The 14,828-nt window shown below is 46.9% G+C and overlaps 1 protein-coding gene across 2 annotated transcripts in view; it reads right to left on the bottom strand.

The window, feature by feature from the left end:
* Window positions 1-2,949: 2,949 nt before the first annotated feature.
* LRRC9 (leucine rich repeat containing 9) overlaps window positions 2,950-14,828 on the bottom strand; it is a 71,590-nt gene continuing 59,711 nt past the window's right edge. For both annotated transcript variants that reach the window (XM_081006079.1, XM_081006080.1), the window contains 5 exons: window positions 14,110-14,178; window positions 13,263-13,388; window positions 6,676-6,859; window positions 4,930-5,112; window positions 2,950-3,147 (listed from right to left, as the gene is read on the bottom strand). In XM_081006079.1, coding sequence (XP_080862205.1) covers window positions 4,958-5,112; window positions 6,676-6,859; window positions 13,263-13,388; window positions 14,110-14,178 — 534 coding nt within the window. In that variant the 3' untranslated portion in view covers window positions 2,950-3,147; window positions 4,930-4,957. The remainder of the gene's footprint in view (window positions 3,148-4,929; window positions 5,113-6,675; window positions 6,860-13,262; window positions 13,389-14,109; window positions 14,179-14,828) is intronic.

Below are 14,828 nucleotides of genomic sequence, written 5' to 3'. Positions count from 1 at the left end.
TTTCGAACCGCTAGGCTGGCAGGAGCTGGGACCGAGCAACGGGAGCTCACCCTGTCGTGGGGATTCAAACCGCCAACCTTCTGATCGGCAAGTCCTAGGCTCTGTGGTTTAACCCACAGTGCCACCCGCTTCCCTTCATATTTAATACCTTCGAGAAAAAGTGTGCAAACCTTCACACTTTTAAAAGACTACTAACAGCATTCTCCATTTGAACGGTGCAACAATTTTTTAAAAAAATGTATGATTTGATACATATTCTTTCCAAATTAGAAATTATTACGGTAGGCTTATTTTGTCTTCTCCAAGATTAGAAGGAATCAAAAAGCTGCTGACATTTGGCACTTACTTATTAAAGTTGGGGGGTGCTCACAATTTTGATCTTTAGGGGTGCTCCACACAGCAGTTTTATCACAGACTTGCATTTTCATGTGCATGAGAATTTTATTGCACTGCCCAAATGAAGGCGCCCTCCTCAAAATGTCATCCCATATTATTTCCGTATTTAATCGGAATTCACAGTTTTGGTGGGAAATCCATTTTGTACAACAACAAGAAAAAAACAACAACCCACCCTCACAAAAACAGTAAATCCAGATTAAAACACGGGGTAGGGTGGGAATATGAGATGGCATTTTGATGAGGATAATGTCACATGAATGCTGCAAAAAAAATAAAGCAATTGTTGTCAGCACAGAGACAGCAATAAACTGCAGTGGAGAAGTGCCTTCATTTTAGGCTTAACAGGACGCAGAAGGCAGAATGATTCTGCCATAATCATTTTTGTCATAATTTTATTAAAGATGTCTGTATGTCAGCCTTAAGGGACATGGGCAGCACTGTGGGTTAAACCACAGAGCCTAGGACTTGCCAATCAGAAGGCTGGCGGCTTGGCTAGTTGGTTTGCTCCCTCAAGGATGCTCTACCGACGTTTCCTTTTAAAAGAGCACCTCAACACTCAGCACCCTTAGCCTATCAAGGGCCAGCAGCTCCAAAGAACCCAACGCAACCTCTAGCCCATCAGCAGTTGGGTAGTGCAGGGAAAGGCAACCATTGCTCTCTTCTCCTGATATCGCTGGACCAAAATTCCCATCATCCCTGACCACTGGGCCATGCTGGCTGGGGCTGATGTGAGATGGAGTCTATAATCTGGAGGGCTGCAGGTTCCCTACCCCGAAGACAGAGGGTCAGCTGGTTAATGGCCACAAAACGGGGCTCTTCAACCTGCCCCCCTATTTCAGATGGCCATGCACATTCCATCCACTCTCCTACTATGTGCCAGTGCCATTTCCAATGTGGCAACCCCAAAATTTGCCAGCTTCTATGGTTCCACTCTGTTGCCATGCTGTGCCCCCCTTGTGAGGACTACCACACCTGATCCCCCCCCCAAAAAACATATATGCAAGGAACACCTTTCTTCCGTTTCACTGGAAGAGCACTTCTTGTTTTTCTTTTGCAGAATGCCAGAGGGTTAAAAGTGTTTGGGGTAAGTTGTTTGGAGCTCAGTTGGCAGAACATGAGACTCTTAATCTCAGAGTTGTGGGTTTGAGCCCCACATTGGGCAAAAGATTCCTGCATTGCTGGGGGTTGGACTTAGAAGGCAGCCCTGTTTAGGGACGCTTTTAATGTCTGATGTTTTATCACTTTTATATTATTATTTTCATTAATTCTGTTGGGAGCCGCTCAGAGTGTCTGGGGAAACCCAGCCAAACAGGTAGGATATAAATAAATTTATTATTATTATTATTATTATTATTATTATTATTAGACCCTTGGGGTCCCTTCCAACTCTATAATCACCAACTCACATTTTCTGCTCTCCGATTATATTATTTTCATTCATCACTTGTTACAAGGACAGTCTCCCATATGAATTCCATATCCTGAGCCGACGTATTTTAGGAATGGATGTCAACTTCAATTTATTCCTTGCTATTATCTTTTCTCCAAAGCTGCCCCTGCCAACAATGCTTCCATCAGAATACCCTTATGCGACCGTAACAGTTACATCTTGTACTCAACCCCAAGTCTAATTAAAATGGAGCAACACCATAAGGTCAGGTTAAGGGGACGAATGCTAGTACGGTTATCCATCCGCAATCCGTCAACAGTTATGTATTAAATCTGGAATAAACATGGGCTCCCATGGAGCCTCATCTTTTCCACTGATAGCTAAGGCACACCCCTGATTTGCAGTACAACAGTGCTGAGGCTAAAACTACACGTGGAGGTCAATTGTGTGGTTGTTTTCATAAAGGTATAAAGTCCAAATCAGCCTGGGCAGAGGAGTGAAAGTGTCAGAGGAGCTGTTAAATCTGTTTTCCTTCCTGTTGTTTGCCCGTCTCCTCAATGTTTTTCCGGGGAGCGAAAATATAGGGGAGAAAATATAGTTTCCAGTAGGGGGAAGCGTGGTGCAGAGGTAGCGCTCACCTGACCTCCTGACCACAGAGTCACTGCTGCTTATCGGGACAGAGAAGGGTCAAGCACCAGGGAGGTTGGCTCAGTGCAAACACACCAGCAGGAGCACAGGATTAGCTTCGCTGCTCTATCTGCATCACACTGACGTTCCTGCGACTTCTCTGTCTCTGGGTAAGCAGCAGCAACGCAGCTGTCAGGAGGTCAGGCGAGCATCACCACTCCCATCCAGCCACCGTCTGCTGCTGGTTATTTTCTGACACAGGTGGAAGAGGGAGAGGGAGGCGCTTTTGAGCAGACAAATAAAAGAAAGGGAGAGGGTTAAGCAGCCCCTCTCCCTGCCACTCTTCCAGCTGTTAATGTCCCCCCTCGAAGGCTGCTTTGCATTCTGGTTGTTGTTGTTTTTTTATGGGCAGAACTGATTGCACTACCAATAGTCACATGTTAACTGGAGCCTAAGAGTCCCATTTCATCCAGAGTATCCTACTCAGTCCTGGATCTGGGGGGAAAAAAAAACCCAGGCATGCTTCATCAACCTTAAGAAACTTAAATCAGTTCATTCATTTCAGTCTCTGATCGAAGATATAAAATGTGAAATTATGGAGCAAATTCTCCTGGGGTGTAACTCAAATTGGGAAAGCAAACATCTGGATACAAATGTAAATCAGTGTCAAAACTAGCGTTCGTTCCTCTTGCAGCTATTTACAATTTGTTTGATCCGTTTCTGCACCGTTTCTGAAAGGAAAAGAAAGGAAGTCAAATGAGAAGGGTTATATTAATTCAAAACAGTGATGCTACAGGAGTTTCTGTGACACAGGTGATGAACAGGTGATTTTATTTATTTGGTACATACTATTTGGTACATCTTGGGTAACTGAAGGCAGCGTGTACTAGGCTCTGACCAGACCCACCTAAACCTTTTAGCTTATGGAAGATGGCTATATTATGTACCCTCCAACAGAAATAAATAGGCAAATCTGTCTTTTTTGGATTCCCTGTGTTTCTCATTTTCCTAACCTTAAACTCTGTTTTTCACATTTCCATAACAATCAATGATTTAAAATGAAATCCTCGTGAAAATTCACCAGCATTTTAGTGCAAACTTCTAATAATCACATTTGGGTATGCAGTTTTGTCTATTCTGCACATATAATATACAGAGCAATTACCCCTCATATATTTTTTACATACTGGTTGCTTGGAGAACTCCCATCACAAAATCTGGAGAAATGCAAATTTCAAGGGATAGCTGTTTGAGTTCACATATCTATTTGAGATAAATTAGATAATTTATCATTAAAACTCAAACAAAACTACATTTCTTCCCCATCACGAATCACAGACTATGTCCCAAGTTTCCAGAGCTTATTGCCTACAAGATCATTCTTGCCATCTACCCATTCAATTTTTATTCTCCCATCTAAGCAACACAGCTTAACAACAACAACAAAAATCAACGATGCCAAGGGCCGAATTAACTAAGAATTAACTTCATTCCTATCCTATTTCAGACAAGAACTGTTTTCTAATACACCATGCATGGAGGGAAAAAGGTGGAACCTAGAACCACTTTTAACATCTTGTATAAATTATCCGAGTGCAAAAATATGGAATTGACACAGTGCCAGATCAATTTGGTGGTTAGAGTGCCAGGCCGATCTAGTTTCAAATCGGCACTTAGCCATGGAGTTCATTGGGGCAGCCTTTGGCTAGTTGGTAAACCTCACAGGGTTGTGGTGAGCCTAAAAGAGGAGGAAAAGAACCACACACATGACACTAAGCCCTTAGAGTAGGGCTTGACTACAGCCCCCATCACCCCGACCATTGAGCAGGCCGACTGGGGTTGATGGGAGTGAGGTCCATTTAGCCCCCCACCCCATAAAATATTTGAGGGAGCTGGCCCCCCTCAAAGTTGATGGGCATTGCCATTCAGATGGTGTGCATGTGATTGTGGTCCTGTGATTATGTGGACTGTGGCTTACCTGTCACCCCCCCCCCCATATTTTATTCAAGTTGGCACGCCTGGCCACAGGTTAGGCAACCTTAACTTAGGAGGACTTCAGTGGGATAAAACCACTAAAACCCAGGCAAAAAATGGAGAGCTATCCTTGACTCTTTAGAAGTCTTCTTCCCCTGCTGATATAACGAATTTTTTGCTCTATAAGACTCACTTTTTCCCCTCCTAAAAAGTAAGGGGAAATGTGTGTGCGTCTTATGGAGTGAATGCAGGCTGTGCAGCTATCCCAGAACCAAGAATAGCAAGAGGGATCGCTGCTTTCGCTGCGCAGTGATCCCTCTTGTTTGGCTTCTGAGATTCAGAATATTTTTTTTCTTGTTTTCCTCCTCCAAAAACTAGGTGCGTCTTATGATCTGGTGTGTCTTATGGAGCGAAAAATATGCATGTATTCTGCATTTGGTCCTTTATTTTCAGCCAGAGGAGTGACATAAGGGAGTCTGCAAAACGTAGCTCACACCAAGAGAAAGAGAAAGAGGAAGACAGTGTGCCCAGTCGCATACCTGCACTCTACTAGCTGGTGTGGCAGGTTTACGTGGTTCCAGAGGGGCCGCTCTGTGGTGCCCCGTGGGCTGGCAGGTTGGCCGAGGCAGCTCTGACTTGCCTGATGGCGACCTCCGCATGGATGCTCCGAGGGTTACACACGCCCTGTGCGGCGTTCTTGGATTTCTTACCCGAAAGCGGAACTGTAAAATTGGCAATTTTCAAACTTAGGGTCGCCATTGTTTTACACCAGAGGTCGGCAACCTAAGGCCCATGGGCCGGAAGCGGCCCATGAGGGTCGCTTAACCGGCCCATGAGCTACCCCTGAACCGAGCCGCCAGCTTGGCGAGTCCATGCGCATTGTGCTAAACTGGCAAGGCATGGCAGGGTGCAGGGACTCTCTTCCACAGCTCCAGAAATCGCTTCTGCGCATGCCCAGACGCTGGAAATCACATCTGTTCATGTCTGCAGCGCCGGAAATCGCATCTGCGCATGTCCGCAGCGCTGGAAATCACTTCTGCACATGACCAGATGCCAGAAATCGCATCTGCACATGTCCGCAGTGCTGGAAATCACTTCTGCGCATGCCCAGACGCCAGAAATAGCATCTGTGCATGTCCACGGCGCCGGAAATCACTTCTGTGCATGCCCAGATGCCAGAAATCGCATCTGCACATGTCTGCGGCGCCGGAAATCACTTCTGTGCATGCCCAGATGCCAGAAATTGCATCTGCGCATGTCCGCAGTGCCGGAAACCACTTCTGTTGGCGTCTGGGCATGCACAGAAGCGATTTCTGGTGCCGCGGACATGCGCAGATGCGATTTCCATTGTTGTGCTGCACCGGCCCGGCCCACGGAGGATCTCTGCGGGGGTGATCTGGCCTATGCCCGGTAAGCCTTGCCGACCCCCGTTTTACACCAAGCGAGAGGAGCCAAGGTTATGAAAGGGAAAACAAGGCTGCAGGCAGCTAACTGAACCAGGCTGCTTCTTTGGGCGATTCTGCCTTTAGATGATGTTTGGCTCGGGACTGGTCCCTGGTGCTGGACCTCAGCTTGACCTTGACACTGCAGCGCATCCTTAAAACTGCAGAACTCCCTCCCACAGGAGGCTGGGATGGCCCCCAACTGGGATGGCTTTAAAAGGGCATTAGACAAATTTATGGTAAGGTAAATGTAAATGACCCCTGGACGGTTAAGTCCAGTCAAAGGCGGCTATGGGGTTGCGGCCCTCATCTTGCTTTCAGGCAGAGGGAGCTGGAGTTTGTCCACAGACAGCTTTCTGGGTCATGTGGCTAGCAGGACTAAACCACTACTGGTGCAATGGAAAAACCGTGACGGAAACCAGAGCGCACGGAAATGCCGTTTACCTTCCTGCTGCAGTGGTACCTATTTATCTACTTGCACTGGTGTGCTTTCAAACTGCTAGGTTGGCAGGAGCTGGGACAGAGCAATGGGAGTTCACCCCGTCATGGGATTCGAACAGCCGACCTTCTGATCAGCAAGCCCAAGAGGCTCAGTGGTTTAGACCAGAGCGCCACCCATGTCCCTATAAATTCATGGAGGAGAAGGCCCTGATGGCTTTGCTCTGCCTCCACAGTTGGAGGCAGCAATGCTTCTGAATGCTTCTTGAAGAATTCTGGTTATCCAGTGCGAAAACAGGATGCTGGACTAGGGGACCCTGTTGTGCCATCTTCAACCAACCAAGTGGAAGACCTGAGACTTAACCCAGAGAAAAACAAAGAGCATCATGGCCCATTTACACTCACCTTTGACGGACTCGCTCCCAACCAGCTCATCCACAGAATGAGGGACGATAAAGTCGCCCCCATATAAATAGTTGATACCCGCGTTCAGGTTCACGTTGGCTATCTTCAGGGGACAAGGCTTGGGGAAAGTAGTCTGCAGTACGGGGAATCCACAGTCTATTGGAGAGTTGGCAAGAGGAAAGACCTACATGGTGAGACATCAGGGGTATTAGTAAGTCTCGTCTCTCAGGCTCGGAAATGCCGCAAAGAAACAGGGAGGGAAAGTTACTTACCCCAACTACTATGGTCATGTGGGCCCTCCCAAAGTTAATCGTTCTACCCGGACACTGAGGTCCAGCGCTGAGGGCCTTTTGGTGGTTCCCTCGCTGCGAGAAACCAAGTTACAGGCAACCAGGCAGAGGGCCTTCTCGGTAGTGGCACCCGCCCTGTGGAACGCCCTCCCAGCAGATGTCAAAGAGAAGACATCTGAAGGCAGCTCTGTTTTAATGTTTGATGCATTACTGTATTTTAACATTTTGTTGGAAGCCGCCCAGAGTGGCTGGGGAAGCCCAGCCAGACGGGTGTGGGGTATAAATAATAAATTATTTATTATTATTATTATTATTATTATTATTATTATTATCATCATCATCATCATCTCTTGGGCTAAGAAGGGTTCCTCAGTCCTACTCTCATTTCAAAGCAGGATACATTTCCATTCTCCTTAGAAAAGTATTCTACTATGTGCGAGACTACCTTACAATTCAGAAGTTTCCTCCCAGTGTCCAAACCTACAATCCCCATCAGGCTTTGCTCCTCTCCTCTCTCACAAGATTCCACCGCCAAGGGTCAAGGGCTACGCGTTTGCCTCAGTGCCCTCTGTAATTTTATTATTATTATTATTTAATGCACTTCCCAGCATGTTTCTGCCTTTCCCTGTTGGATTTTCCTGCAAAGTTCAGTGGATTATGTTGGCTTTGCTTTAGCACGAGCTGAAGCCTAACTTAGTCATGCTCATTAATGTTAGTGGGTCTACTCTTGAGTAAAACAAGGTTGCATTGCCACCCCCCAAGTTTCCACCACACTCTGCCTTTTTGTGAAAGATCACAGGCTGGAGTTAAATGTCACACTACGACGGACATCCCACTTGCGCAAGCATTTTGGCTTGTCAGATGGAACAATTCCCCCTCTTCCCGCACTGTGTGCTGTTTTGCAGGCTCCCCCAGTGTTAACAGAGAAATCTGAGGGCTCCCTTGGACAAAAAACAAGGAGACCAGCCAGGAATACCAGAGCAAAACAGCAGCCAGTAGGCTTGGCCTTTATTGAAGACTGTCGTGACAGGACTCCCACTTGCCACCAGGTGAAACAAGATGGAAGCCCTGAACAAAAGAAGACCCCAACTTTTATTAGCTACTAATCCCCCAAGCTACACCCCTAGAACTACATCACAACTACATCATGATTGCATCATTGACACATCACAAAAAGGAGGGGTTGAGGGAGGAGTTGTGGTGGTAACCTGAGTGTCTTGTCACCTGGCCGGTTCCACCTTTCCCCCTCCCCATGAGTACTTTCCAGAGGACAAAGAGGAGTTTGCAGTATCCTGCCCCCAGAGGGAACAGCTGGTCATTGTCCTTTGTCTCAGTCCATGCTGAATCCACTCCCATATGCAAGTTCTTTGTGACCTTGATGGTCTTCTGTCTGGGACCATCACGGTTGGCATGCCAACTGGGTAGGGCTCCTGAGTACGTCTTGGTACGCTCAAGGGATTATGGCTGCCCTGTATCAAACCTTCCCCCTTTGATAATCCTTCCTTCATGGAGCAAAATAAAAGTGGAACGGTGTAGATCCGATGTACGGTTGATTTTCTATGAATTTATAACAGAAACATTGCGTATGTCGTGTGTGAGTGTGTATGTCGAGTTTGTACAAACTAAATGTTTGGGGGGGGGGCGGGTTCCTGCAGCACCAGCACAGGTTTTTTCTTTGGTGGGGAGGAAGGAGAACGAGGCCCCATTGTGCAAATGGAAGTTCTTATGCTGGGCTTTTGCTGATGGGCCTCTTAAAGTGAATCCCATCTTTAGACTGTGACCAAAAGACCAATGAATTTTAAAATACCGTGTTTTTCGCTCTATAAGACGCACCAGACCACAAGACGCACCTAGTTTCAGGAGGAGGAAAACAAGGGGGAAAAAATCTGAATCTCAGAAGCCAGAACAGCAAGAGGGATCGCTGCGCAGTGAAAGCGGCAATCCCTCTTGCTGTTCTGGCTTCTGTGATAGCTGTGCAGCCTGCATTCGCTCTATAAGACGCACACACATTTCCCCTTACTTTTTAGGAGGGAAAAAGTGAGTCTTATAGAGCAAAAAATACGGTAGTTAAACCTAGTTGAAATACAAACCCTAAAAAACGGGCAGGAGATTTGAGAATTGGTGCATCCCCCTCCCCCAGGTGAACTCCCCCCAGGATCGCATAAAATTGGTTTGCAAATGAGCTGAGCTATATTTCCCCCCTAGAGGAAGTAGATTGGCCCATTTCTAAACGTCCTCCGCTAATATTTTCTGGGTGCAGCCTCTGCAAGTGGCAAAGCAAAGAGATGAATGGGATCCTTCTGAGCAGGAGGGGCCCTGTTGCACGCAGCTGGGTGCTGCCTCCCCAGTCCTCCGCAGCTGTTTCCCTGCTAAGGGAAGCAACGGTGAGCCACAATTTTTTTTCATGCTCCCCCTTTCCACTGAGCCAAGCATGACTGGGCACCTACTGGGCCTGAGCCCAAGAAACTACAGATGCATCCCTTTCGGAAACTGCCGCCAGTTTGCGTCGATTGTGTTTAACACCAGTGCTTTCTTCTCCGCCTTCGGCTTCAGGGTTTAAAATTCGTTTCCACTCTTGCCGATACCGTTTTTATGTGCTTCTTAATATTCCTAATCGGCCTCGGTCCAGTATATCTGAAGGAGTGTCTCCACCCCCATCATTCAGCCTGCACACTGAGGTCCAGCTCTGAGGGCCTTCTGGCGGTTCCCTCACTGCGAGAAGCTAAGTTACAGGGAACCAGGCAGAGGGCCTTCTCGGTAGTGGCGCCCTCCCTGTGGAACGCCCTCCCACCGGATGTCAAAGAGAACAACAACTACCAGACTTTTAGAAGACATCTGAAGGCAGCCCTGTTTAGGGAAGCTTTTAATGTTTGATGTATTACAGTATTTTAATATTTTTTTGGGAAGCCGCCCAGAGTGGCTGGGGAAGCCCAGCCAGATGGGCGGGGTATAAATAATAAATTATTATTATTATTATTATTATTATTATTCCACACAGAAGCACGGCCTGCCCATGACTCATAGAGGTAGGGCTGAAGGAATGAGGAAAGTACAATAGGCCCCACAGAATCAGGAGTGTGGGGGACGACCCCCCGTCTACAGAACCTTGGTTCCAGGAGCAGTTGATGGGACTGGAATACAGTCACACCTTGGTTCGCTAACGGCTTAGTTGTCGAACAAATCAGCTCCCGGACGCCGCAAACCCGGAAGTAAGTGCTTCGGTTTGCAAACGTTTTTTGGAAGCCAAACGTCTGTTTCAGCTGTCAGCATTGTTTCTGGGGCCAATCAGAAGCCGTTGGATTTTGAATGGACTTCGTTCTGGACTTCCAGAACGGATTGAGTTTGAGAACCAAGGTACCACTATACCTGCTAGGACTTCAACCCAAAGTTTGAACTGGATATGCACTTGGCAGTATCCTGCAGGCAAGCAAAGCTTGCAGGAGGTGGAGCAAAAGACCGATATTCTTCCGCGTGACGTCACCATGTCCTGCCCGTTTTACCAGCCCTTCTCCAAGGGATGCCATAAACTAGGGGTATCTCCAACTTATAAAGGAGTCGGGCAGGCCTAGGAAATGCATTCGTCAGGGAAAGATGACAATCAAGGCCGGCCATACCATTGGATGGGCGGGGTATAAATAATAAATTATTATTATTATTATTATTATTATTATTATTATTATTGATTCAGGGGGTTTTGGGAACAATCTATACGTTATTTGGCTCATCATTATAGCATTTTTACCCTCATGTAGGGGTTGGGATGGGGGCTAATGTTTTGGTTTTCTGCTTCCATTCCCAAAATGTTTCCGGAGCACCCTGGAAGAAAACAAGGCGCTAATTAAGATGCTTTCTCCCGTGCGAAATTCCCTGTGACATTTAACACCAAAAACGTACTTTTCAAAGAGAAACGACAGAGGATCTTGCTTCTCAACTTTCTAACAAGCACTTAGGAAAGAGCAGTTTTTATGTTGCGAAGGAAACCGAGAAACCGTTTGTTGTTCCACTTCGGTGGCCTAATGAGATAATGCCTCAGTTCTGTTCTAGTTAACGAGGCAGAGCATCTTCACTGAAGCTTTCTGAAAAACCCAGAAATCCCTCTCTCCTAAGAGAGGCGAGGCCTTAGCACTCTTTCGGCAGCTGCACTAATACGGCCATGTTTTTTATTTTTAAGTGATGTCCAACGTATAAAAAGCATAGGTCAGTTTGGAAATAAAGGCATTTACAACGTGCTGCAATCCGCTTCACAGCACTTAGAAGCCTTGTATACAAAGCACCACATCTTCAAGCAGCAAAACACACACACACACATGAACCAGTGTTCATTTTTGCAAGGTAACCCGCTGAGCTCTTGGCTCTACAAAGAGGCAGGCGCTGCTTCTGATACTGTAAACATGGCAAAGATGTCGCCTAATGTGTTTGTCGGACTGGGGCTTGGGGCATCATAAACGGAGCGAGTTTTCACACAGACTAGAGCAGACTTCACCAACCGGGTGCCCTCCAGATGTTCTGGACTACAACTCCCATCAGCTCCAGCCAGATTTGGGAGTCGTGGTAGAAAACATTGAGGGAACCAGCTTGACGAAAGCTGGGCTAGAGACTGTGGGTGGACACCCCTAAATTACACCCCTAAAAGGCTACCAATACTGTTGTAGTCAAATTACATATGCACAAACATGTATCACAGAATGGTACTCCTCCTACAAAGGAATTGCTAGAATCACAGAATTGTGGAGTTGGAAAGGACCCCAAAGCTTATCTAGTCCAATCCTGTGCAATGAAGGAAGAGGGATGTAAGGCCATTAAGCTCAGAGTCTAAAATAAGGATGGGAGCCTGTGGTCTTGCAGGCGTCAATGGGCTCCAATTCCTACCAACCTCCAGCCAGCACAGTCAATGCCCGTGGCTAACATGATGTGGGGTGTAGCTCAGACCATCACTGGTCTGAAATTAACTGCTTGCATATATACAACTTTTTGTGTACACACACATGCACACCCATAGAAGCTCTGGAAGCACGTTGCAGCGTACTCAGGGACCGACAGTGTAATTATATTGCATGCACTTCCTGACGCACGTATTGGAATCACAACAGCTTAAAAATCTGGTGTGGTCTTGTTTACATTACACAAGCGTACAAACCTCCCGCAGGCAAGTGTGAGGATTTGACCTTACACTGAAAGCGGCAAGGAGAAGCTTGTATCGCACATCGTTCAGTCTTACCTCTCAAAGCCTCACTCGATCGATCGCATAAACCAGTCCGCCATCCTCCTTCATCCCTCCTCTGCCATCCTCCTTCATCCTCCTTCTTTAGAACCCCATCCTTTGCCCAGCCACATTGAATCCATCCTCCCAAAATCTCTGCCAGAAGCCGCTTCTTGGCTGTACCCATCTATACGTCAAGCAAGGTCGATGCATGGAAGTGAGAGCTGGACCATAAAGAAGGCTGATCGCCGAAGAACTGATGCTTTTGAATTATGGTGCTGGAGGAGACTCTTGAGAGTCCCATAGACTGCAAGAAGATCAAACCTATCCATTCTGAAGGAAATCAGCCCTGAGTGCTCACTGGAAGGACAGATCCTGAAGCTGAGACTCCAGTACTTTGGCCACCTCATGAGAAGAGAAGACTCCCTGGAAAAGACCCTGATGTTGGGAAAGATGGAGGGCACAAGGAGAAGGGGACGACAGAGGACGAGATGGTGGGACAGTGTTCTCGAAGCTACTAACATGAATTTGACCAAGCTGCGGGAGGCAGTGGAAGACAGGAGTGCCTGGCGTGCTCTGGTCCATGGGGTCCGAAGAGTCGGACACGACTAAACGACGAAAACAAGGTTGGTGGGGACTAATTTGACTGTCCCCCGATAACGAGGGTGGCAGCAGGGATGGTTCACCCAAAATAAAAAGTGAATCGCAAGCATACGTTCAATGTCGTTTGGTGCTGCAGGAAGGTGGTTTTTTAAAAAAAGAAATAAAGAGAGGAATGATCTGACTTTGCAACCCCCGTCATAAACTGTTATTTAAAATAACAGGCGGGGTGGTATGTGCCACTTTGGGACTTGACAGTAGCTCAAGGTAGCTGTGCCACAGTGTGGATCTAAAGAGCCCTCGTTACTGAACTGTCACGGATACCAGCACCCAAACATGGCTGCCCCTGAATGCGACTCAAAAACAGGCTGGAATTTTTAAAGAGGAAAAGAAGACACCAAAGGCAATTTCTGAGCTGACAGAATCACACCTGCCTCGGTCCTCCCCAAAACGGTAAGAGGCCTAAGCAGATCTTAATTATAATAATTGTGCTTTACTTGCTGTTCTAGCAAATGGACTTCAGCCCTTGCCCTCTCTTCTGGAGTGACTGTTACTCCATCCAGCACCTGAAGGTTAGGTAAGTGGAATACGAGGAGCGGGCGGTGGCAAATCTTGCGGGATACCTGGGATGTGGAGAGAAAGGAGACAGTGGTGAAACCCAGGTGTTAAATCAAGCGCATTTTGCTCACATCCCTTCCAGAGTTTCAGGTTCAGGTTTAGGCCCTACAGTTAGCTAACAGATGTAACATAACACAGCGAAGGCAGATGTAACAAACACAGTGAAGACAGATGTAACACAACACAGCAAAGACAGATGTAACACAAAACAGTGAAGACAGATGTAACATACTTAACAGTAAGCACCCATGGAGGGAAATCTTGCTTCTAAACTTGCCATATGCGCATGCATATGTCCAAGACAAACTCTGGATCTGCTTTCAGTCTTGTCCCTCCCATTGTGCTTTCTAAAAGGCATCATTTTAGAAAAGGCACATATACAATTGAATGACTACTGTCTTGCACTCAAAACATTTCCAGGCTTTCTCATGGAAATATTTACTGTCAAATGGTATATGGCCTGTTTGGGGATACCAACACACACACAAAAAACACTGTACTTAACATCATGAAAATGAGTTCCGAATATTCTAGAATGAGATCCTAGAATCACAGAACTGTAGAGTTGGGGTCATCTAGTCCAACCCCCTGCAATGCAGGTATCACAACTAAAGCATGTCCGGCCTCTTTGCGAGCACTTCAGTCTTAAGGCAGCATCCTGCGAAGCACTTACTAAACAGATTGTGCATAGTTAATGAGATGAAGGTAAACCTCAGCTTTACTCACCGGATTTCCATATATCGAGAGTTCTTTAATGCATGGAAGACAATCAAGCTTTTCAAGTTCTGACAACTCCTGTCCCAAGATTAAAAAAGGTTGTATTCAAGAGCCATTGAAAGCTTTCCTGAGGAATGCAAGCACTGACAGTCTTATGCAAGAATCTTCATACAGCTTTGCTATGGAGTCCTTCAGGGATCACTTTGGGTAGGAATGGGGAGCCTGTGCCCCTCCAACTACTGGAGGACTGCAACTGCCATCAGTCCTAGCCAGCCTGGGGAATGGCCAGGGATGATGGGAGTAGTGGTCCAAAATCTGGAGGGCTACAGATTTCCCACTCGTATTCCAGTCTATTCAAATCACGACCCCTAATTCCCAGTTGACCATTTGTTGGCTCAATTGTTTCTTGACTGATCTCCCGCTTGGACTACTGCAATGCACTCTACATGGGGCTACCTTTGAAGGTGACCCGGAAACTACAAGTAATCCAGAACGCGGCCGCCAGACTGGTGACTGGGAGCGGCCACCAAGACCATATAACACCAGTCTTGAAAGACCTACACTGGCTCCCAGTACGTTTCCGAGCACAATTCAAAGTGTTGGTGCTGACCTTTAAAGCCCTAAATGACCTCGGTCCAGTATATCTGAAGGAGCGTCTCCACCCCGGACACTGAGGTCCAGCGCCGAGGGCCTTCTGGCATTTCCCTCACTGAGAGAAGCTAAGTTAC

Source organism: Podarcis pityusensis (assembly GCF_964106645.2).
Source record: "Podarcis pityusensis genome assembly, chromosome: 1".
In the NCBI taxonomy this organism is placed as follows: domain Eukaryota; kingdom Metazoa; phylum Chordata; class Lepidosauria; order Squamata; family Lacertidae; genus Podarcis; species Podarcis pityusensis.
This window is presented reverse-complemented; position numbering and strand designations above follow the sequence as displayed.